Raw genomic sequence first — 21,728 nt, 5'->3', positions numbered from 1 at the left:
TAGTAGTGGGCTTGGACAGTTACATTTTTGTTTAAGTTGTAACCCTGTAGTTAGATTAGGGCATTTTCGTACTTTGAACTTCTTGTTATAAAAGTCGACCGACAGACCCGCGAGAATTCTGGTAAGCGTCAAAATTCTCATTCCAACATCTTAAAGCACGCCTCCTCGATGTCCACGCTCCTCCAAACGACCTCCTATACCCTCAACCGCGCTCCAAATACCCTACAAGGAAGAAACGTCTCCCCGAGTTGAGTTGTCCATGTCCAAATCATATGAGCCAATTTTGGGTTTTCCTATTGTTCCTCTCATGGACGGAGTCGTTTGAGCTTCATCATGACCAGTTTATAATCGAGGTCGAATTTCAATTATAACATAATAAAAACGAAGCTAAAACACTAAAACAACGCAAACAAGATCATAAACCAACTACGTCGATAGACATCATAAGACACATATCTAATAATCTCAACGTCGAGTAAAAATGAAACGTTGATATAAACATAAATATGATATTAAAGTATACATGTGCTTGAACAACCAAACTAAAACCAAATGTATCTTAAAAATGAAAGCACCATATGAAAATGGAAGAAGAACAATTTCAATAAACTCAGTAACTTCAATTACAAAGTAAAGTTAGGTAACTTAGTCACAAGCAAAGAGATCAAAATTCCTACCCTTTTACATGTAATTTCAGCCAAACAATCTCTACTTCTTACACCTAACTAAACCTCTTTGCTTATAAAACCTCACCATCTTGGCTTGGATTTGATATCTAATAACAATGAGCTACTTAAGCGTTCATCAGCTCCATTTCATCTTCGGTCTCTTGGGTACTATTCGATTATCGTTTTTCGTTTTCTTTTTGAATCAAAATGATGGGTTTTTTAAATTGATTGATTTCGTTTTGTTTTTCAGGTAATTTAATATCGTTTATGGTGTTTCTAGCTCCGATGTAAGGCTTCTGAATTCTAAACGTCTATTACTGATATCGTTGTCGTAACATGTTGTTGTGTGGTGTGTATTTTAGGCCAACGTTTTGGACGATTTACAAGAAGAAAACGGCGGAAGGGTTCCAATCTATACCTTATTTGGTGGCATTGATGAGTGCAATGTTGCTTCTTTATTATGGTGCCCTTAAGACCAATGCCATTTTGCTAATTAGCATCAACTCTTTTGGATGTTTCATTGAGCTTGTCTACATAGCTCTCTACCTCTTTTATGCTCCTAAGAGAGAAAAGGTCCCTTTCTCTATCTCTTTATTGAAAAAATATTCGATTACGAAGAAATAACACTACTATCGATATGAACATATTTAAACTACTTATGATTTGAATCTTCATCTCGAGTGTTGTTGAGTTAAAAATAAAGTAAAATTTTAATAGTTGAACGGAGTGTTAATTCAAAGATAGAACGTCTAAAGTCTCGTTTGATAACTATTTGATTTTGATTTTTGAAGACTGTGTTTGATTTCTATTCTGTTTCTATAATAGGTTTAAGAAAGCATAGAATTTTGTTCCGGTGTTTGAGGTTGAATTGGGTCATGTTGGTACATTTTTTAGACTCAACCTAATTGTTCGGGTTTGTAAATTTTTTAACCTAAACAACTTTTATTAAATCATGATCCTAACCCAACCCAACCCAACTAAAAAAATTTGGGTTTGGTTGAGTCACGTCGAGACATTTTTTAGACTGAACTCAAACGTTTTGGTTGAAAAATCTAACCCAATAAAAAGAAGTTTGGTTTGGGTTAGTTCAAGTTGCTCGGGTCATTTATTTAAGATAGGACGGTTAAAATATGTTAATATTTGTAAAAGTTTTTGGAGAATAAATAATAAAAAACAAAATATATATTTTAAATTAACAATAAACTCTCCTCAGTTGATTCAGCTCAATCTAATTTTAAGAAGACTCGTGAACTAACACAATTTACGAGGTTTCTATTTATTTGAACTTAACTCAGCCCAAATAATTTCATAACCCAACTCAAACCGTACGAATTAGGTTAGGTTGATCGAGTTTTTCAGGCTATCAGATTTTTTTGAACACACCTATAATCCCGAGAAAGCTACCTTTTCTCGTTTTCAAAACTCGGTATAAGAATCAAATTGATATGAAGCGAGATCGAAATTTAACGTTCTCATTTCGTGGTTGCAGATATTGACGATGAAGTTGTTCGTGGTTTTCGACTTAGGGTTTTGTGGAGTAATATTGGGTGGAACAATGTTGTTTCTTCATGGGATGAAGAGAACAAATGCTGTTGGATTGATTTGTGCAGCTTTCAATCTTTCTGTTTTTGCTTCTCCTTTGAGCATAATGGTTCTCCATCTCTCACTATTTTTTTTTTCTATTTTTTTTTTATTTAAAATTTTTATTGGAATTTCAAATTTATTTATATATTCAAATGAATAAATATTTTATTATGTTAAAATTATTGATTAACTTTATATTAATTAATTAATTATAATTTTGACTGTATTTTATACAAATTTTTTAGAAATTAAACCTTTATTTATTTATTTATTTATTTATTTTTGCTAAATTTCTACTTTTATCTCAAATTTTCAAAACAAAATTAAAATATTCTTAAATGGTAAAAAATAAAAATAAAAAATACATGTTTCATAAATATTTTTTAACTTTTAAAAGTGTTTCAAAAATATTCTCGGGTCTTCAAAAGTTTTACTAATATTTTCAATAAAATTAAAAACGTCAAAAACACCTTTAATTTTTTTTAAAATTAAAAAAAAAATGTACAGAGCTATTAGTACCACGGTACAAACGATAAAAATATTTAACTTTTTAAAAATAAAAATTAAAGATATTTTTGAAACACGAGAATATTTAAAACATAATTTTTTAAAAAAAAAGTTTAAAGATATTTTTGAAACAACGTGATAGCAATGGTTTGCATCTAAAACTAACGGTAAGGATATTATTGTAATTTTTGAAAGTGTAACGGTATTTTTTTTTTTTTTTTTTTTTTTGTCGAAAATATATGCATTTAGGGGATAAATTATATTATTAAATTTTATAAATATTGATAATTTTGAGTATAAATATTTGCAGAAGAGGGTGATAACAACCAAAAGTGTGGAGTTTATGTCATTTCCTTTGTCGTTTTTTCTTACACTTTCAGCCGTCATGTGGTTCTTCTATGGCTTCTTTATGAAGGATCTCTTCATTGCGGTAAGTCATCCCGTATTAATTACTTCGTTTTAAAAATACCTTTATACGTTCAAAAGAGTTTCAAAAATACCCGAGAGCTTTCAAAATATTCTAATGTTAGTATTTAGACATAACCGTTAGTGTCACGTTTCATAAATAACCATGCACTTTCAAAATGTAACATTAATACCCTTCGAAATAGATGATATATGAGGTGTAGACCGTCTTCTGTCCATATATTAATGGTGATTGTTAGATGAACACGACTATCCACAATGGTCTGATATTGTCCACTTTGAGCATAAGCTCTCACGGCTTTACTTTGGGCTTCCCCAAAATGTCTCGTACCAATGGAGATAGTATTATTTGATTATAAAACCATGATCATTCCTTAAGTTAACCGAGTAGGACTTTCATCCAACAGTGGTAACGTTTTATATAGATTAAAGATGTTAATGTTATTTTTAATAATTCATGAGTATTTTTTTAAAACGTGGCATTAATTATAAGGGTATTTATTTATAAATTTTACGAAAAGTTGAAGGGTATTAATGGAATTTTTTAAATTATAAGGATATTTTTGAATTTCTTAAAAATAAAAATTAAAACGGTATTAATGGATATCTTAAAATTCAAGCGTTGAAACAAAATACGGATAGTAAGGGTATACTTTTAATTTTATCGAAAGTTGAAGGGTATTATTGGAAAATTTTAATTTAGTATTATTGAAAATTTTGTTAAAAATTTGACACGTTACTGTTTCTGTAATGTCAACGATTTAAATTTTCTTCCTTCATATTTGTGAACGAATATTAATCTAGATATTGATGAACTATAATCATACCTCCTAATCGGATTCATCGACATTAACTATAATAATTCATTTACACGTTACGGTTTTTATTACATGTAATTACATTTTTACCCTTATTATTGGTAATGTGGTAATTTCATTTTTCTAATCATTTTCTCAGCTGCCAAACATTGTGGGGTTTCTTCTAGGAATGATCCAAATGATAATCTACATGATATATAGGGACAAAAAGGTAAATAGCTTTGGAGGAAAAGAAGGGAATCTCGAGGAAGGTGACAAAAAATACGAAGGAAATTACCAAAATGCCCCAACAATCGAGAATCAGGAGATTAATATGGTAAAAACCAACAGTAATATATAAATGTCGGGGTCATCAGATGCCGAATTCGGATTCTATATTCTGCTCGTTGCAAACTTGAAGGACTTCAAAACAATAATTTTAGTTAGTTTTTTAATTTATAATGCAACACATGTATTGCAATGTTCTTGTTTCTTGTTTAACTCTATTTTTGTGTTATTTATGCAATGGAATTGTGTGTGACACATGAATAATTTTAGAGACCAAACATTTTGCGAATATCGATGTTTATGAATAATTTTCAAATTTAGGGTCGGTTTAGATTGTTACGAAAAATGTTTATATATATATATATATATAAACGGTCTGAAGCTAAAACACTAATATATTTGGTAACGTCTTCTTGTACACAAATTTTTTATTTTTGTTTTATATGAATGTCAATTAATGAACGTATAAAAAGAGATCGGTTGAGAGTTATATCCTAAAGTCTCGTAATTAATTTATTTTATTGTGAATTCAAGGTTACTCGTGTAATATTGAACCGTATGTGGTTAATATATGGGAGAATCATGTTCAAGAAATAAGGTTAAGAGTGAGTCATGAACTTCTGCTTGTAATTAATATTTCACGGAGGAAACATTCTTTATAAGAGTGTGGAACTCTCTTCCGAAACGCGTTTTAAAAACCTTGAGAAAAAACTAAAAAAAGACAATATTTGTCACGACGGTTACAAATGGAATCAAACCCAGACACCGGGAGATGTGTCATCAAGAAGGCTGAACCCCGAAAAGGGTTGACACGAGGCAGTGTGCCTACAAGGACGCTGGGTCCTTAAGTGGGATGGATTGGAAGTCCTACAACGATTAGAGAAATGAACGAGTGTCAACGAGAACGCTGGATCTCAAACGAGGGTGGATTGTGAGGAGAGCGAAACATTTTTTATAAAAGTGTGGAAACCTCTTCTTAGGAGATGCGTTTTAAAAACCTTGAAGAAAAGATGGGAATGAAACGTTAAAAAAGGATAATATCTGATAGCAGTGAGCTTGAGCTGTTACAACACGACGCAATTTTCGTCCCGAATACAAAGCTCGTAAAGCATCAAACTATATTATTTGATATAATTTCTGAAAAGCAAACATTTCTATACATAAAGTCTTAAGCTTCAAAAAGACAGAAAAATACAGCATTAACCATTCAAACTGGGCAAAACCAGACAGCAGCAGTATCCACACGCTAGCTTTGAAAGCCTGGCCTTCATGTTGAAGTTCATCATATGGAATCAAAAAGGGGATGAACAGGTTGCAGAGCATACAAAGTGGTTCCAAAACAGCTTCAGATTCTCATTAAGCATATCAGAGATCACATCAACCTCAGCCTTTTCTCTCTACAAAGAAACGGAAAGTTCGAACGAAATAATCAAAACAGTAACGTAGTCCCACGTTGATTAAACACGATGAATGAATATCCTTGTCAGCTAAAACGATCTAAAGTTGAATGATATCATATCATTGTAGAAATATAGAAAGCTCGAAGGAAATGGTGTTCAAAAGGTAACTATAATGCACGTGTAATTCAAAAATGCAAAACGGGTAACACGAGTTTGATGATTTATCGACCGAAAACATGTAACGTTCTTAGTTCAAAAGGTAGCTAGAATGCACATGTAAATCAAAAATCAAAATGGGTAACACGAGTTTGATGATTTATCGACTGAAAAAATGTAATGTTCTTAGTTTAAAAGGAAGCTATAATGCACATGTAACTCAAAAATGCAAAATGAGTAGCATGAATTTGATGATTTATCGAGCGAAAACATGTAACGTTCTTAGTTCAAAAGGTAGCTATAATGCACATGTAACTCAACAATACAAAACAAGTAACACACGAGTTCGATGATTTATCGACCAAAAACATGTAACGTTCTTAGTTCAAAAGGCAAGCTATGCACATGTAACTCAAAAATGCAAAATGGGTAACTGAGTTTGATGATTTATCGACTGAAAACATGAAACGTTCTAGTTCAAAAGGTAGCTATAATGCACATGTAACTCAAAAATACAAAATGAGTAACACAAGTTTGATGATTTATCGACTGAAAACATGAAACGTTCTAGTTCAAAAGGTAGCTATAATGCACATGGACACTCAAAAATACAAAATGAGTAACACGAGTTTGATGATTTATCGACCGTAAACATGTAATGTTCTAAGTTCAAAAGGCAACTATAATGCACATGTAACTCAAAAATACAAAATCAGTAACACGAGTTTGATGATTTATCAACCGAAAACATGAAACGTTCTTCTTAGTTCAAAAGGTAAGCTATGCACATGCAACCTAAAAATGCAAAATGGGTAACATGAGTTCGATGATTTACTGACCGAAAACATGCAACGTTCTTGGTTCAAAAGGTAGCTACAATGCACATGTAATTCAAAAATGCAAAATGGGTAACTCAAGTTCGATGATCAAACGACTAAAAACATGCAACGTTCTTAGAGCAAAGACCATAATCATGTCGTAGAGTCAAAAAGCTTTTAAGTAAGGAGGTTGCGCATACCAGTAGTTCGGACGTAAGTCGTTTCATCTTAAAAGTAACCTCGTTTGACACTTCACCAACCAATGTCTTGAAATCGTATCGATCGGCATTTCTTAGCTTGATTCGCACAAATGGATTGACATAAGACTGGGAAACAGTGTGCCAAGCTCCAACCACTTTGAATCTATCCCCAGAGGATGCTTTTCCCAGAGGCCATCTTAAGCCACCCTTCACATCTTTGTCTAAAATGGCAGAATTTATAAGATCCAATATGCCTTCCATCTCATCATCCTAGAATACAAAAATAGAGATGTATTTCACTCTCAACTCCTAAACCTTGGTAAATAAAAACATCAAATAAAATTATACCAAATTCTCCGTTAAATAGGACCGTAACTTCAAATATTGTCCGTTTTGACCCTTTATGTAACGCCGTCAACCTCATGGTTTTAAAACACGTCTACTAAGGAGAGGTTTCCACGTCCTTATTAAGGAATGCTTCGTTCCCCTCTCCAATCGATGTGGGATCTCACAATCCAACCCCATTGAGGGCCCAGCATCCTCGCTGGCACACCGCCCGGTGTCTGACTCTGATACCATTTGTAATAGTCCAAGCCCACCACTAAAAAATATTATCCACTTTTGCCCGTTACATATCACCATCAGCCTCACAGTTTTAAAACGCGTCTACAAGGGAAAAGTTTCCACACCCTTGTAATCGTGAGATTACATATCACCGTCAACCTCACGGTTTTAAAACGTGTCTACTAGGGAAAGGTATCCACACCCTTATAAATAATGTTTCGTTCCCCTCTCCAACCGATGTAGGATCTCACAATCCACCCCCTAACGGGCCCAACATCCTCGCTGGCACACCGCTCGATGTCTGACTCTGATACCATTTGTAATAGCCCAAGCCCACCACTAACAGATATTGTCCACTATAGCCCGTTACATATCGCTATCAACCTCACAGTTCTAAAACGCATCAACTAGGGACAGGTTTCCACACCCTTATAAGAAATGTTTCGTTCCCCTCTCCGACCAACGTGGGATCTCACACATACCAATTACAGAAACTAAAGAGTTTTAAAGGAACAAAAACGTCACTGAAATTATGAAGAATCTTGAAAAGAACTCATCAACAGTAAAAGAACAATAAACCAATATGAAGTTTTATGTATCTCTTTTGAATGTTTTGAGTTAGAGGGCTTACAGTCAGCTTTCCTACGGTCTTCTTGGAGAATGTCATTACCCTCATATCCACATTTTGTTTCAAGCACGAAATATCCGCAACCATATGTCGAACGGGGTTGAGTTCAACCTAAAAATAAACGAAAAATATGCACAGAAACTGTGAAATTGCACCTTAGAGTAGTAAAATATATGGGAGAGCTAGCAGCATTAGTGTTATTCATAGAAACAATACCATCAGGCATAATATCAATATCAATAGTCCATACAATTTATCAGCCAAGAAAAGAAACAAAGGTTTACCTTATAAAGTTCGAGTTTATTCAACTCAGGCAAAGCAGTACATTTGCACGTTAACGTCACGTGTGGATGCTCTGCATCGGATAACTAAAAAGAAATTGAGACATCAAATGGAGACGAAATCAAAACCAAGTAGCATACCAGTTCGTCTCATCAGCAAGGCATAACTAGTACCTTTATGTGATATGTGTCTTTCTCCTCTTCAAACTTAACTCCAATCAATGGAATTACTTTATCTCTAATGTTTTCGATGTAAGTTTCAGAAACATTTGTACGAAACGACCTCTTCAGCTGTCCCATCACTGCTCGAGTAGGCAGCTTATTACTGTCAAATTCAGAGGTCCTGCATAACAAAAATAATTAACATCCTAAACAAAAACAACACGTCTCGAATCGCACTGGCCATGTCCTCCAAATGACTTTCTAATCATGACCATAAATTTCTAAACATAAGATTTTATCAAGTAATTTCTAAACATAAGATTTTATCAAGTAACGGTTGGTGACAGGATAGAAATTTGGTAGAACTTTGTATTACTAGAAAAGGATGCTAAATGATTTTCTACGTCTTCCCCACCAATGTCAACATATGTATATCCTCACCAATGTCAACATATGTATATATAAGTAATGTGGGACATCCCCAATATCATTCATGATCCGAAAACATGGTATCAGAGTCGTGCCCTTAACTTAGGCATGTCAATAAAATCCTCAAATGTCGACCAAGGAAATTGTGAGCCTCAAAAGTTTAGTCAAAAGTGACTCAAGTGTCGAACAAATGGTGTAATGTGTTCGAAGACTCTAGAGAAAGGAGTCGAGCCTTGATTAAGGGGAGGTTGTTCGAGGGATACATAGGTCTCAGGGGAGACTCTATGGTGTACTTTGTTCGAGGGGAAGATTGTTGAGGATTACTGGGAGGGAGTCCCACACTGGCTAATATAAGGAACGATCATGGGTTTATAAGTAAGGAATACATCTCCATTAGTGTAAGGCCTTCGGGGAACCCCAAAGCAAAACCGTGAGAGCTTATGCTTAAGGTGGACAATATCATATCATACCATTGTAGAGAGTTGTGATTTCAAACCGTAACATGCTAAAGTAAACAAATATCTTATGGGAAGTTTTGCTCACCCATGAAAGATAACTTTTCCAATCCTAGCAACCAATGTCGGCTTCACTTCCTCGTCTTGGTTCATTTCATTCTTAATATGTTCGATCGATGAAAGTAAGTCAGGTAGTAGCTTTACTACAATAGACGCCCACGGTTCGATTACGACTTCTTCTTCCTCTTCTTTGTTCCCTATAATCAAGACCAACATCCTTCATCAAAATAAAGAGCAAATTGCATAGAGTAAGCAAAGAGAAGCTTCAAGACATAGTTCAATTACCTTGAGACACATTAGAGTACACCAAAGCTAGATGTTTTTCACCCATTCTATGCTCATTAGCCCGCAGAGCAATCGGTTCGAGACGGACACAAGAGGGAAACAGGTTATCATCATCAGAATCACCAATGATAAACCATTTATGTCTAGCCTGATCAGCATAGATTATCCTTCCACTCCTGTCCACTTTACGTCCAGATGCCCTCAAATCCAATTTTCTATTGAATAGAGGAGCAAGCAACTCCGCTGTGGGAGATGGCTTTTCCATATCATTGGAATGACGTTTATGTGGAGGTAAATAGGCCATAAAGCAAGATCTCAATGCACAAACAGAGTATCTGATAGTCAAAGAAAGAGTTAATCCAAAAACAGATCAAAATGGTTTCACAATGAGAAACTTCTGAATCAAGTAGTAGTTAAATGCAGAATCAAAACAACATATCTTTAGAAAATTATAACACCCCAATTAAAGTAACCAGAAAAGGGCCGGAAATGACACGCCAGTGACCAAATGAAAGATTCACGGATTTCCTAGCCCGTAGGCAGGCCAAAGCTGCCATGATCGATCTCCAGTGCGGATAATGGTAACATGAGTAGGCAATACCAAGACTCTTTCTATTTCCAAGCTGAATCACTCGTATTGAAATGATATCTAAACATTTTCCCTACTAATGGTAGCTTAATACAACGAATGAAGCTTCTTAAACAGAGATATTCACATATACGAACAGAATTCAACATTTCTACACAATGGATTATCGATCAAATTAGCTCAAACAATCAGTTCTAACAACACAAAAGCAAATATAAGAAAAACCCAACAAAGAAAAAAGAAGAACACTTGGAAAAATAAGGCACATACACTTGAAATTTGCCTCGATCTTCAGTTAATCATAAAACCCACAAGGCAGAGCAACAAATTTATAGCAAAAATTGAGAGGAGAGGAAGAATAAAAAAAAGAAAAAGAATCCAAGTTTCACCTACTGGGAAGTTGACTGACTTCGGTTGCAAGGAGAAAAGGAAAGTTCCTAGTGATAGCGGAAAAGCACAGAGACACTTTATATCTTGAGGAAAAAGGAAGAAAGGGAAAACAAAGGGCTCGATTAGAGGAGCTACCATGGGCGCTTAGACATCCGAGCTTGAGCTATTCAATTTGGAGGGTTGATCCATGATCATCGATGGGATACTTGGAGGACAGGCCATTAGAAGCGCGATTTATCGATGATCATCGGGCATTGTAAAAGAAAAAAGAATGGGTAATCAATATTAGTTTGTAATGACCCATTTTTAAGGGACTCAGACCAGGACCACGACCATTACTCACTGACATAGAAATAAGTAAAAATGTGTCCAAGTTTAAAATATTTAAATATATGCGGACATCAAACTATTTAAAATAAATGAATACCGGATTTAAAAGATGAGTACAAAAGAAAATCTAGACTCACGTGTGTCTCCGACTTCAACCACTACATCAAGCTCTACTTGAAAATAGAGTTGAAGCAGCATGATTGAGTATATAAAATATACTTATTAAGCGGCTTGCTGGTAATTCATAGTTCATTATCAAGTTTTATTAATCTTAGTTAATTTGTTCGGGGTCTTGTACTCATTTGGAGGATTTATTTCTTAGATTACACACTAGGTTTGCTCATTCTATTTTCTCGGCTCTTGAGCCCTTAGAATATTCTTAAGTTAACTAGGTTTCATGGTTAATCATTTCTACTACCCTCTCTCATCATCATATCTCGAAGTCCTCGAGACACGACCTCGATATTAATCTCATATGATTCATGTATGCTAAGGCTGAACCAACTCTAAGGTGCAACTGTGGACTCATGCCGCTTGTGGCAAGTTCACCAAAAGAAAGCTAACTGGCAAATTTTGTAGTAATCCCCCAGGACACAAACTATATACATCATAAAACATCATATGTCAGTTCTATGGTTATCCGGACCCCTGACAATTGAGTCAGGCTTGCGATTAGGGGTTAGTTGGCAAACCCCTATCATTCCCATATAACCGCATAACTCATATGCATGAACAATAATCATAACCAACTCATAAAGTACCGTAGTGGACCCCTACCACTCATGACAAGCTCCAGGAAGCTAACGGGCAAACTTCACGGTAGTCCAAGTACAATCATAAGTCATAAAATATCATAAGACAGCTCCATGGTTATACAGACCCCTGACAATCGAGTCATTTTCACGATTAGAGGTTACTTGATGAACCTCTAGTCGTCCTTGTATAACCACATACATTACAAACATATGAAATAGAGACATAGCATAGTAATCTAAACATGAATTCATGAATTTCAATTCATAGGACAATGCGTACGTGTTTAGTAAACATGTATGATAAATACTCAACATGTGTCATCCCAACTCATTCTATGCTCAAACATTTAAAATAGGTTTCTTATAACATGCTTTGTATCACAGTAAACGCTCTCGATTTCAGCCAAATCATAGCTCATCATTTTATTCCTTTATAAGCGTGCATCATAACGTTTAACGTGCTTTTACATACATCAAACCAACTCATTTCATGCTCATATTTCTATGACATTCTTCTTATATCATACTTTCACGCATACTACTAGCATAACTAAATTCAAAGTTTTGAGGTGCCACTTAGAATGCGCTCGGGTTCTTCCAAAATGTCTCCAATTTCATCAAACTTCTCAAATATACCCAACACTCCAAAAGCTAAAAAACATAAATAAAAAAATAAAAAAGTCAAAATTTGACCTTTGACCATTGACCATACAACGAGCTTACGTCATTGTTGATGCTGATGTCACCCTTTTTTGTTTTTTTGTTTTTTTTTTCCTCTCTCTTCTAATATTTATATTCAAATAAAGAAATTTAATATAATTATATAAATTTCTACTCATAATTAAAATTAGTACTTATAAATCAAATATAATTATTTTATCTCATTCATTTTGATAAAATACATTTATTTTAATTAATTATTATTTATCTCCTAATTCTCCCACCTTATTTATAAACCATTTGAAAAAAATAAAATAAAATAAAAAAATAATAGAAACCCAAGCCCAACCCAATTGACTTGGCCCACCACCAAAAGCTTAGCTCAATGACTTAGCCCACCAACCCTCGTAATTTATGGCTCAAGCCCACCCAGTAGATATTGTCCTCTTCACGAGTCTCTTTCGATAGGATAAAGTACCACTCTGGCAAACAGATTAATACAAAAGGATTCTTAATACATTTTATATATTTTTATTTGGCCTCAGGTCAACTTTTGTCACACAAACCCGAAACTGAACCGATTCAGTTCGGGTTTAGAAAAAATGAACTCAACCTTACCCGAAATGCTAATTCAACCCAACCCTACCCTTATAATTCGGGTTGGGTTGGTCCGAGTTGTCGGGTTGAATGTACACCCATATGTAAGAATATCACATTCAAAAAGTGATTTGATAAATCTATAATATATGGATGTGGTTTGGATATTCTATCTCGATAAAAAAACCTGACTTGTTTTGTAAATTTTAAGAGTGAAGACTATCACCTCTTCTTGCGCGTGTTCTCAATCACATGCATGATATGAAAATACCGAGAAGGTCACTCAATATAAAATTGCTCAAGTAAAACACGTTTAATCTTGGAGTATTTCTTAGTCTTTCTTAGTCATCTTAATCTCAGAATCGCTCTCACTCCGATATGATCTTCGGTTCATTCATGTACCCCTCATTTACTCGATGTCACACTTGTAGTTTGTGCATGCATGTCTGAACCCATTCGAAAGATTACTCCGTATTTTTAATACTCAAAAGTTTTTCAAAACAATTTTTTTCAACCAATGACAAGAACATACAAGACACGATGGGACATTTGTTTATCAAACCACGACAATATGATCACATTACTTACTCTTCGCTTCCAAGATGTAAGATTATCCCATAAACCAACACGAGTTCTTTCAGAATGCTTTATACTCACTCACATGTTTGTTAAAAAATGACCCAGATCCACCGCTAGTAGATATTGTTCTCTTTGGGCTTTCCCTTTCGGGCTCTCCCTCAAGGCTTTAAAACAAGTCTCTAGGGGGAGGTTTTCACACCCTTGTTTTCGAACCCTTTCTTTTAAATTAAGAGTGTATGTTCCCGCGCGAATCTCAGTAATCACTTGTTCTGATTCTACATATTGATCGTTTTGAACTAAAAGTAAACTTTTGGGTGGAATAGTGACGTTATGTATAATATCCTCACTCTCAATAGTCAGATACAAGTCTATATAACATAAAAAACGCAGGATGCCCATGACGTGTACGTGTGGGATGAACCAAATCCTCATTGAATTTTATTTTTCCATTAGAAGGAGCTCGTATATGTTCTGCAGTCCCCCCTGTGAATACTCCCCCGGTATGAAAAGTTCTTAATGTTAGTTGAGTACCCGGTTCTCCAATAGATTGACCCGCAATAATACCTACGGCTTCTCCCAATTCGACCAGGTCCTCGTGAGTAGGACTTCGTCCATAACATTTCTAAATGGTGGTTTGTTCTCCTCCCCGACCAATATAAGACATCACAAAATTGTTTCAAGCAAAACACGATTGATCCACCGAAAACAAACGTACATCTCAAAATCGCTTTCATTCAAATGTAGTCTCGATTTATTCATACACTTCTACGCTCGCTCGGATGCCCGAGCAAAAAATAAAACTACCAAATTTGAAAAACATATATTTACTTACTCCTTAGATAAATGGTACAAAAGTCACAGTTATAGGGCAGAGGGGGCAGGTCAGACCTCCGTATACCCTACATTTCCAAAGAATAAAATAACTCCAAATTGCATGGTAGGGCAGCCCTTGAATTCTGGGGCACCCCCACCCTTATTTCATTATTATTATTATTATTATTTTGGAAATAAAAACCTTTTGTTTTGGATTTGATGGGTCGTCAACTGTCTCTACCAGAAAGGTAAATGAATTAATGCCTTTTTTTAATTTTTAAAAATATATATTATTCTATATAATTTTATTTCCCTCAAGTGTTTGATGTGTAAGGGTACCCTTCTTTTGTCCACACACTAAATTCTTGTCCTCTTTTTTGTAGGGCAAAGTTGGAAATAGCGGTGTTTATATGACTTGAGGATCCGACCACCTCGGACTACCTAACCTAAATCATAAAAATTAGATTGGGTTTGATTTTTTTCGATCTAGGTTGGGTTGAATTTTTTGAAAACAAAAAAACTCGAATTGGTTTGCGGGCTGATATTTTGTTAGACCAACCCGACAATTGGGTTACAATTTAACTCTACCCTACCTTACTTTTGAGAATATTATGAAGATTAAGAATATTTGACGTTTCTAACTAAGTTAGTGATGCATTGTGACAAGTCGGTTGACAGAGACGTCAACCAATTGAGTGGAGAAGGATGTCACGATCACGTTTGTCCAAAGCATGTTGCTTATGGCCGTATGACAGATGTCATAGTCTTGATTGTTCGGGTCGGTTGACAGGGACGTCAACCAATTGAGTGGGGGAGGATGTCACGGTCATGCATGTCCAAGGCGTGTTGTCAATGGTCGCATGACAGATATCCCGGTCTTGCTTATTCAGGACGTGTTGTCCATCGTTGCATGCCCGTTCCAAACCCTTTTTACATGTTTTCATCCTATAGAAGTCTTTACCATTCTATATTAGGTCAGTATGAGGGTGTATGACCGTTCACCAAAATCGTGTCTACACTTGCAAGGGCTAAAATACCTCAAAATGTATTATATGGGATATGACTAGTTGTCAACTTCTTCCTACCCGATAGTTATATGCAGTAAGTCGTTGTTGTTGCCTTTTTGCTTACATTCTCAAATCTTGCTTTCAAAACTCTCTTTCGAAATCTCTCTGCCCTCGTTTTCTAAAACTTTCTTCTTGAACCGGGGCCAGAGGCTCGAGGGTGAATATTTGTTATTTGAGTTTTTATCATATCTTAGTTATTAATGTAATATATACCGTAAATAAGTAAGATTTTTTAAATAATTTAAAAAACAACCCGATAAGCCAATCCAACCCAAGTTGAAAATAGAGGGTGACATTGAGTTGAATTGTGAACTTTATTCGGGTTGCCCGAGTCACCACCCTGAAATTTCGAGTTGGTTCAAAAAAAAATGTCAACTCAACCGAACGTGAAATTTCGCTTGTAATCTTAAGTTGTTTTCAGATGGTAGTAGAAGTCTTTAACCAAGCGCACCTTAGATGTATCTCAGAACTCGAAAAACTGTCTCCCAACGTAGTTTTCTTGGTTCATACATAAATTGACTAAGCATACGAACTGAATACACTATGTTAATCTATCAATCAACGGTCTGTATTTACTGTATAATAAATAATATATATGTCGAGCTATAACTTGACTTTAATTAGTGTGTGGATTAGGGTAGGAAGAGAGTTACATTAATGATCATAATTGGCTAAGATCTTTGGTAGCTCTAGAATCTTAAACACTTTAATACAAATTATTATTACAAAAATGTCCATAAAAAGTTACTCACAATATATTATAATTTGATGTAGGTCTCACTAAAGTTGGGAGTATGAATTAATACATTTAATACATTTAATATATATATATATATATATATATACATTTTTAAATTATGGATAAGAGATGTTCGTTTAATTTGCCGAGACTCATCCCAGATGGGACTAAGAATAGGAGCGGGAGCGGGAAGACGTTTTGCTTTATTTGCTAAATGGGTTCGGGGACAGAAATTATATTCACGACTCTCTCTCTTTCTATATAACATGTATATGTATATCGGACAGAAAACTAGTTTATTATATATATAGATATATTTTAAAGTAAATAAATATAAAAAAAAAATTAAATTTTTAGAAATGATGTGGTAGATTATATCATATTTTGATTTAGGTCAGGACGGGGATTAGGAAGGCTTCCCATCACGTCCCGTGGACATCTCTATTATCGATATTTCTTGAAGACATTATTGATATTATCAGAACTATGTGACGAAAGAAATGATAAATAAAATAAGATTAATAAGTGAAACGCGCGCACACACACGAAGGAGAGCATGTTTACGATCCTAAAATCGTAATCAATCAATGAGAATTCGAACCGGGAGGTTCGACGTGATTATGATTGATTATGTTTATCACATTTTGCATAGCACTCCAAGATCCATAGTTCTATCCCGTGATCTAATTAAAATAAAAAAATATATATACACTTAATCTAATTTCCTTCGATTATTATGTCGGACCGTTACGTTCATTTTTTTAGAATTCTTCGTCTCTCGTCTCGTCTTTTTTATTCTTTACATAAAAGGTGACATTTTTGTAAACCGAAACTAGGTTTAGAAGAGGATTGAAACTGAATTAGTATTTTGTTTGTGATTTTTGACCATATTCGCGAGAATCATAATGAAAGTTAAATTTGTATCGATACCGACATCCAGATCAAATAGTAGATGATTTGTTACTATATCAAAATGTAGATGAGTCGGTCGATTTGGTATTTTATTTATTTATTAAAAAATCATGATTTTAGGCCAGATCAATATTTAAATAAACTAAAACTATATCGGTTTATAAAAACGTGAATCCAGATAATATTTTTGTTTTTTTATACATAATACTTTTAATCATTTTTATTGCCACATCTAGTCATAATTTTTGTTCTTTCTGACTTCTGGTTTGGTCGGTTACAAAAATATGATCTAAAATATGATACATAATATTATCTCGTACATTTTTTTAAGTATATTTATATGAAAATAATATATTTTTTCAATTAAGATTTTATTTTTTTCTTTCTTAATTTAAAGGGCATTAAATTTTTTTCCAAATATAAAAATTAAAACAGTAAATAAATAATGGTATTTTAATTAATTATAATTATAACTATATAAGTAAAAAACACAAATCAAATAATTTCATTTAATGAGATGGAATATAATAATATTTTTTTTATTAAATTAATAAAATAGTATTTATTTAAAATTTCAAAATTTTCAATAATATTCTTAAATTAAAAAAAAAAGTCTAAAAAAATTAATTTTTAATAGAAACCGTCTGTGTTTATTCTAAAAAATTATTAATTTTTTTTTTTATTAATTTGGTGAATTATTTTTAATTAAATATTAAAAGAAAATGTTTGTAGGGGAAGGATTTATAGGAGGGTAATGGTTGGGGAGTGGTGTGTGAAAACAGGAACCCTCCAAAAAGCTTCTCTGAACTTTTTTGTTTTCTGTTTCGCTCTGATTTGTTCATCGGCTTCCTTTTTCTCTGCCTCCATTGTTGTGTAATCAGAAGCTCCAAAAGTCAAGAATCCGTTGTTTTCTTGTTGTTGTTGTTGTTGTTCTTAGTTTGGTGGCTGCTTTTTAGTGTACTTCGTATGGAATCCTCTGTAAGTACTTTCCGCCATTTCTTCGTTTTTCTCTGCCGATCTCTGTTTGTTGATTTTAGTTGCGTTTGTTTTGTTTTTGAAGGATTATTTTGGCAGAAACAGTGGCCAAATCCACTTTCCGCACCACCAAATCCCGGCGTTTGGCGACTGGGATAAGGCCAGGGATTTGCCGATTACTCAGTATTTCGAAACTGCTCGTCAGGCTGGTTTGATTCACTACAGTTCCTCTTCCGGTGAAACCGGTCCCTGCCTTCCTTCTTCCGATTTGTACTCCGTCGATCGCAAAAATCCTCCGCCCTCAGCCGCCGCACGCAAGGTCTCCATCTCTATCTCTATCTCTATCTCTTCATTAATCGAAATTTCTGGTTGGTTAAAATAGCTCTGCTCTCTGTGTTTCTTTGTGCTTTTAGTACTGATTTTCGATTGAATAGAATAGTGAAATCGCTCTATCTCTATCACTTCATAAATCGAAATTTGTGATTGATAAACTCGTTCTGCATTCTATGTTTCTTTGTGTTTTTAGTACTGATTTTCGATTGAATAGCGAAATCTGTGATTGATTGATTTTCGATTGAAGAGAATAGTAAAATCGCTTTATCACTATCTGTTCATTAATCGAAATTTCTGATTGATTAAAATCGCTCTTCTCTATATGTTTCTGTGTGTTTTTAGTACTGATTTTCGATTGAATAGAATAGTGAAATCGGAGGAATGAATTTGATATAGAATCCGAGAAGTATTTTTCATTTTCCGGGAGAATGTAGCGGTATTTTCTAGGTAACCAAACAGAGGACAAGGAGTATTAAGATCAATTAGGGCTATTGAATTGAAATCACAAGATTTGGTTGGTGAAGGGAATGAAAACGGGAAATGAACGAAGGGATTGTGATTTTGAATAACAAAGGGTACACGTGGCGGGATTTGCAGGCACGGGTGACGGAAAAGCGTTACCCGCAAGTGGGATTAAAGGAACACCAGATGCCATTAAAGAAGCAACAACAAGGTAGAGTGTTCGACGTGACGGAAACGGGAGGAGCGCGAAAATTCAAGCAGAACGACGTGTCGATCCCACGTCGTCCGCCGAAATCTAATGCTACTAAACCGCCCAAACCTGTCGATGAAGATCTCTACAAAATCCCACCAGAACTGCTCCATTCTTCAAAGCGGGTACATTCCTTCACCGGCTAATTTATCCATTAAACTATACTCAAATTTATTAGTACCGCCCTCAATTCGGTTAATTAGTAAATTTGTTAAATACCCATTTGATTGATGGTTTAAAAAGTAATAATTATCACCTCCCGGGTCAATCTTATCTACTGTTATAGTAGTTATCGATAGTTACATGAGATTCATCCTTATTCTTAAGCAAGTTCTTTGAGAGAGTTAGGCTTAGTTGATCCATAATCTACGTTTCGTCTTAGGATCGAGAAAGAGATTCCTATTGTTTTCGAGAGAATTAAGCTTAGTTGATCCATTGAGGAAGAGAGAGAATTAAGTTTAGTTGATCCATGATTTATGTTTCGTCTCAGCATCGAAAAAGAGATTCTTATGGTTCTCGAGTGAATTAGGCTTAGTTGATCCATGATCTATGTTTCGTCTTAGAATCGAGAAAGAGATTCTCATTGTTCTCGAAGAAATTAGGCTTAGTCGACCCATCGAGGAAGAGATTCTTATTCTTCTCGAGAGAATCAGAATTGGTTGATCCATGATTTATGTTTCGTCTTAGCATTAAAAAAGAGATTCTTATTATTGCCTTCACGGGTTAATAATCATCACGGATTTTTAAGACAAATAGTCATTCTAGCACATCTTACCATATCTTTTACAACTTAGAGGGGAACGTAAATATCCAAAATAGAAAAATGTCTAGCTTTTAATGATGACTAATACATCGATCGGGCAAGCATTATTAAAATCTTGATTATTTTAGAAATTTTTCTTTTTTCGGTATCGATGTTGAATAATACTATACTCGAGAATGAATTATTTTTATTAATAACCCTTTTAATTTCTATTTACTTTGTTATACAGAACAAAATGAAGGGCTTATTTTCAAGGTGTTTGGTACCATCTTGCAATTGAGGAATGGTTGGTCTATGTTATTTATTATTTTTATAACTTTTTATTTTGGTTTTTAGGGAAATAAAAAGAAAATAGATCGAATAAAGATTAGATTAAATTATCGAATTTCAACATTACTTTAGTGATTTGTCGTTGATATACTTTTGATATGTTGTAGGTTCGAATCTACCTTCTACGAGAGAGATGCACGGGTTCTCTAGATTATCATTAAAATACACAGAATAAAGAATAAATGTTTAAAGGTTATTTAGACCCTTAAACGTTGAAGTTTAAAAATCATTTAAATTATTTAAGTGATATCTACCGTAGCTTTTTATAAAAAAAAAAAATTATTGGTTACATTTGTGTAAGGAAGCTATTGAGTAAGAAATTTTGACAAATGACAAATTATTATTGCGTATTATTAAATCTGAAACCTGTTACAAATTAACAAAATTTAAAGATAAAATATGACCATTATGACAGTTTATCGCATAGACTAGATTGTTTAAATTGGATTAGATAACGAACTATATTAGATGATAATTGAGGCCGAGGCTTAAAGTTAACTACGCTCGAGCCCATGTAGCTATGAATAGAAGAACTATTTTTTTTCATTTAGAAAACTGAGCTTTTTCAATAAAAATTTTGGAAAACATTTGAAAACTTTGAAGATCAAAAGATTTTGAGGACTGAAATTGCTTTCAAGACTTCGATACATTGAAGTTATCTTGAGACACGTACAAGACTTTGGTCAATTCTTCAAGTAGCATCTTAGAAAACCAACAAGCCTAGAACAAGAGTAATGAAGTGGCCGAGCTCTAATTCGTGAAAAAAAGTTGATAAACTTTTTTATCCAAATTTTTAAGAGACGTTTGAGGAATAGAGTACGTCGAGTTTGACCAAACCACTATAAAGCTAAGGTGTTTTCTTTTCTATCTCTTTCCTATCTACTTTTGCAATTAATTGTAGTATTTTATTGCATACTTTAAAGAATGGTCTTTTAGAAGAGGTATACCTAAACCTTCCTTGAAATACTATCATAATTTACAATTCTCCGTTGTAAGCTCAAAAACGGTTTTTTCGGGCAAACTAATATTTATGAGCTCATAAAACACATTGGCAGTGTCATATTATAAAGAAATGTTAGAACCATCAGTTGCCGAATCTGGATTCCAAATCTTTAAGTATGGAGCATTACGGGTCCCACAATCCCGACATTTCAATTTCAAGAGAGAAAGAAAAAAAGAGTGAAAACAATGTCGTGCCGACATGTGAAGACAAGAATAGAAGAAGACCTACACAAATTGTTTATCTAAAATTCACATTCTCTTTTAGCGCTCGGTCCCACCACTTTTGGAACTCAAAAACAACAACTCTCAACTTTTCCCATCTCGACTATGTGCATGTTCTATTACGGTCCTTCAACTTTCAAATATTTCATTTTAGTAGTTCATAAGCGTTCTATTCCTAATTCTACAACTTTCAGATATTTCATTTTAGTAGTTCATCGGACGTTCTATTTCTGGTTCTGCAAGTTTCAAAAT

At 34.2% G+C, this 21,728-nt stretch overlaps 3 protein-coding genes across 10 annotated transcripts; 2 read left to right on the top strand and 1 right to left on the bottom strand.

Annotated features, from left to right (window-relative positions):
- The first annotated feature begins 753 nt into the window (after positions 1-753).
- On the top strand, positions 754-4,559 carry LOC111799183 (bidirectional sugar transporter NEC1-like). Of its 2 annotated transcripts, none has more exons than XM_087125279.1 (6): positions 754-833; positions 919-955; positions 1,031-1,241; positions 2,158-2,319; positions 3,070-3,189; positions 4,205-4,559. In XM_087125279.1, the coding sequence occupies exons 1-6, from the start codon at positions 785-787 to the stop codon at positions 4,220-4,222; spliced, it is 597 nt and encodes a 198-aa protein (XP_086981405.1). In that variant the 5' UTR covers positions 754-784; the 3' UTR covers positions 4,223-4,559. The 2 variants fall into 2 exon arrangements, with proteins under 2 accessions (XP_086981405.1, XP_023538376.1); XM_023682608.2 differs by having other exon boundaries at positions 757-833; positions 4,143-4,559.
- A 728-nt stretch (positions 4,560-5,287) lies between these two features.
- Positions 5,288-10,977, bottom strand: LOC111798921 (uncharacterized). Of its 6 annotated transcripts, none has more exons than XM_087125278.1 (9): positions 10,823-10,971; positions 10,687-10,734; positions 9,709-10,043; positions 9,452-9,620; positions 8,492-8,642; positions 8,321-8,404; positions 8,040-8,147; positions 6,845-7,114; positions 5,288-5,667 (listed from the first exon to the last, which is right to left on the bottom strand). In XM_087125278.1, exons 1-9 carry the CDS (start codon positions 10,837-10,839, stop codon positions 5,563-5,565), a joined length of 1,287 nt encoding a protein of 428 aa, XP_086981404.1. In that variant the 5' UTR covers positions 10,840-10,971; the 3' UTR covers positions 5,288-5,562. The 6 variants fall into 6 exon arrangements, with proteins under 6 accessions (XP_086981404.1, XP_023538039.1, XP_023538040.1 ...); XM_023682271.2 differs by having other exon boundaries at positions 8,492-8,660; positions 10,823-10,968; XM_023682272.2 differs by having other exon boundaries at positions 8,492-8,660; positions 10,691-10,734; positions 10,823-10,953.
- Positions 10,978-17,884: 6,907 nt separating this feature from the next.
- Positions 17,885-20,525, top strand: LOC111798907 (uncharacterized). Of its 2 annotated transcripts, XM_023682255.2 has the most exons (5): positions 17,885-18,117; positions 18,200-18,433; positions 19,045-19,284; positions 20,152-20,208; positions 20,360-20,525. In XM_023682255.2, the coding sequence occupies exons 1-4, from the start codon at positions 18,106-18,108 to the stop codon at positions 20,200-20,202; spliced, it is 537 nt and encodes a 178-aa protein (XP_023538023.2). In that variant the 5' UTR covers positions 17,885-18,105; the 3' UTR covers positions 20,203-20,208; positions 20,360-20,525. The 2 variants fall into 2 exon arrangements, with proteins under 2 accessions (XP_023538023.2, XP_086981406.1); XM_087125280.1 differs by lacking the exon at positions 20,360-20,525 and having other exon boundaries at positions 20,152-20,318.
- Positions 20,526-21,728: the final 1,203 nt, after the last annotated feature.

The sequence above is a fragment of the Cucurbita pepo genome, chromosome 7 (genome assembly GCF_057944985.1).
Source record: "Cucurbita pepo subsp. pepo isolate OVF chromosome 7, ASM5794498v1, whole genome shotgun sequence".
Lineage (NCBI taxonomy): Eukaryota > Viridiplantae > Streptophyta > Magnoliopsida > Cucurbitales > Cucurbitaceae > Cucurbita > Cucurbita pepo.
This window is presented reverse-complemented; position numbering and strand designations above follow the sequence as displayed.

Bases quoted from the DNA above. Each gene is read 5' to 3' on its own strand.
- LOC111798907 (XM_023682255.2), top strand. The intron at 18,434-19,044 runs GTCTCCATCTCT...CGGGATTTGCAG, and splicing joins CCTCAGCCGCCGCACGCAAG to GCACGGGTGACGGAAAAGCG. The intron at 19,285-20,151 runs GTACATTCCTTC...TTTGTTATACAG, and splicing joins TGCTCCATTCTTCAAAGCGG to AACAAAATGAAGGGCTTATT.
- LOC111799183 (XM_023682608.2), top strand. From the start codon at position 785: ATGAGCTACTTAAGCGTTCATCAGCTCCATTTCATCTTCGGTCTCTTG. The intron at 956-1,030 runs GTAAGGCTTCTG...TGTGTATTTTAG, and splicing joins ATGGTGTTTCTAGCTCCGAT to GCCAACGTTTTGGACGATTT. The intron at 2,320-3,069 runs GTTCTCCATCTC...AAATATTTGCAG, and splicing joins CTTCTCCTTTGAGCATAATG to AAGAGGGTGATAACAACCAA.
- LOC111798921 (XM_023682271.2), bottom strand. The intron at 8,661-9,451 runs GTGAGCAAAACT...TTTGTTATGCAG, and splicing joins GGAAAAGTTATCTTTCATGG to GACCTCTGAATTTGACAGTA. The intron at 8,405-8,491 runs GTACTAGTTATG...ATTTCTTTTTAG, and splicing joins AAGACACATATCACATAAAG to TTATCCGATGCAGAGCATCC.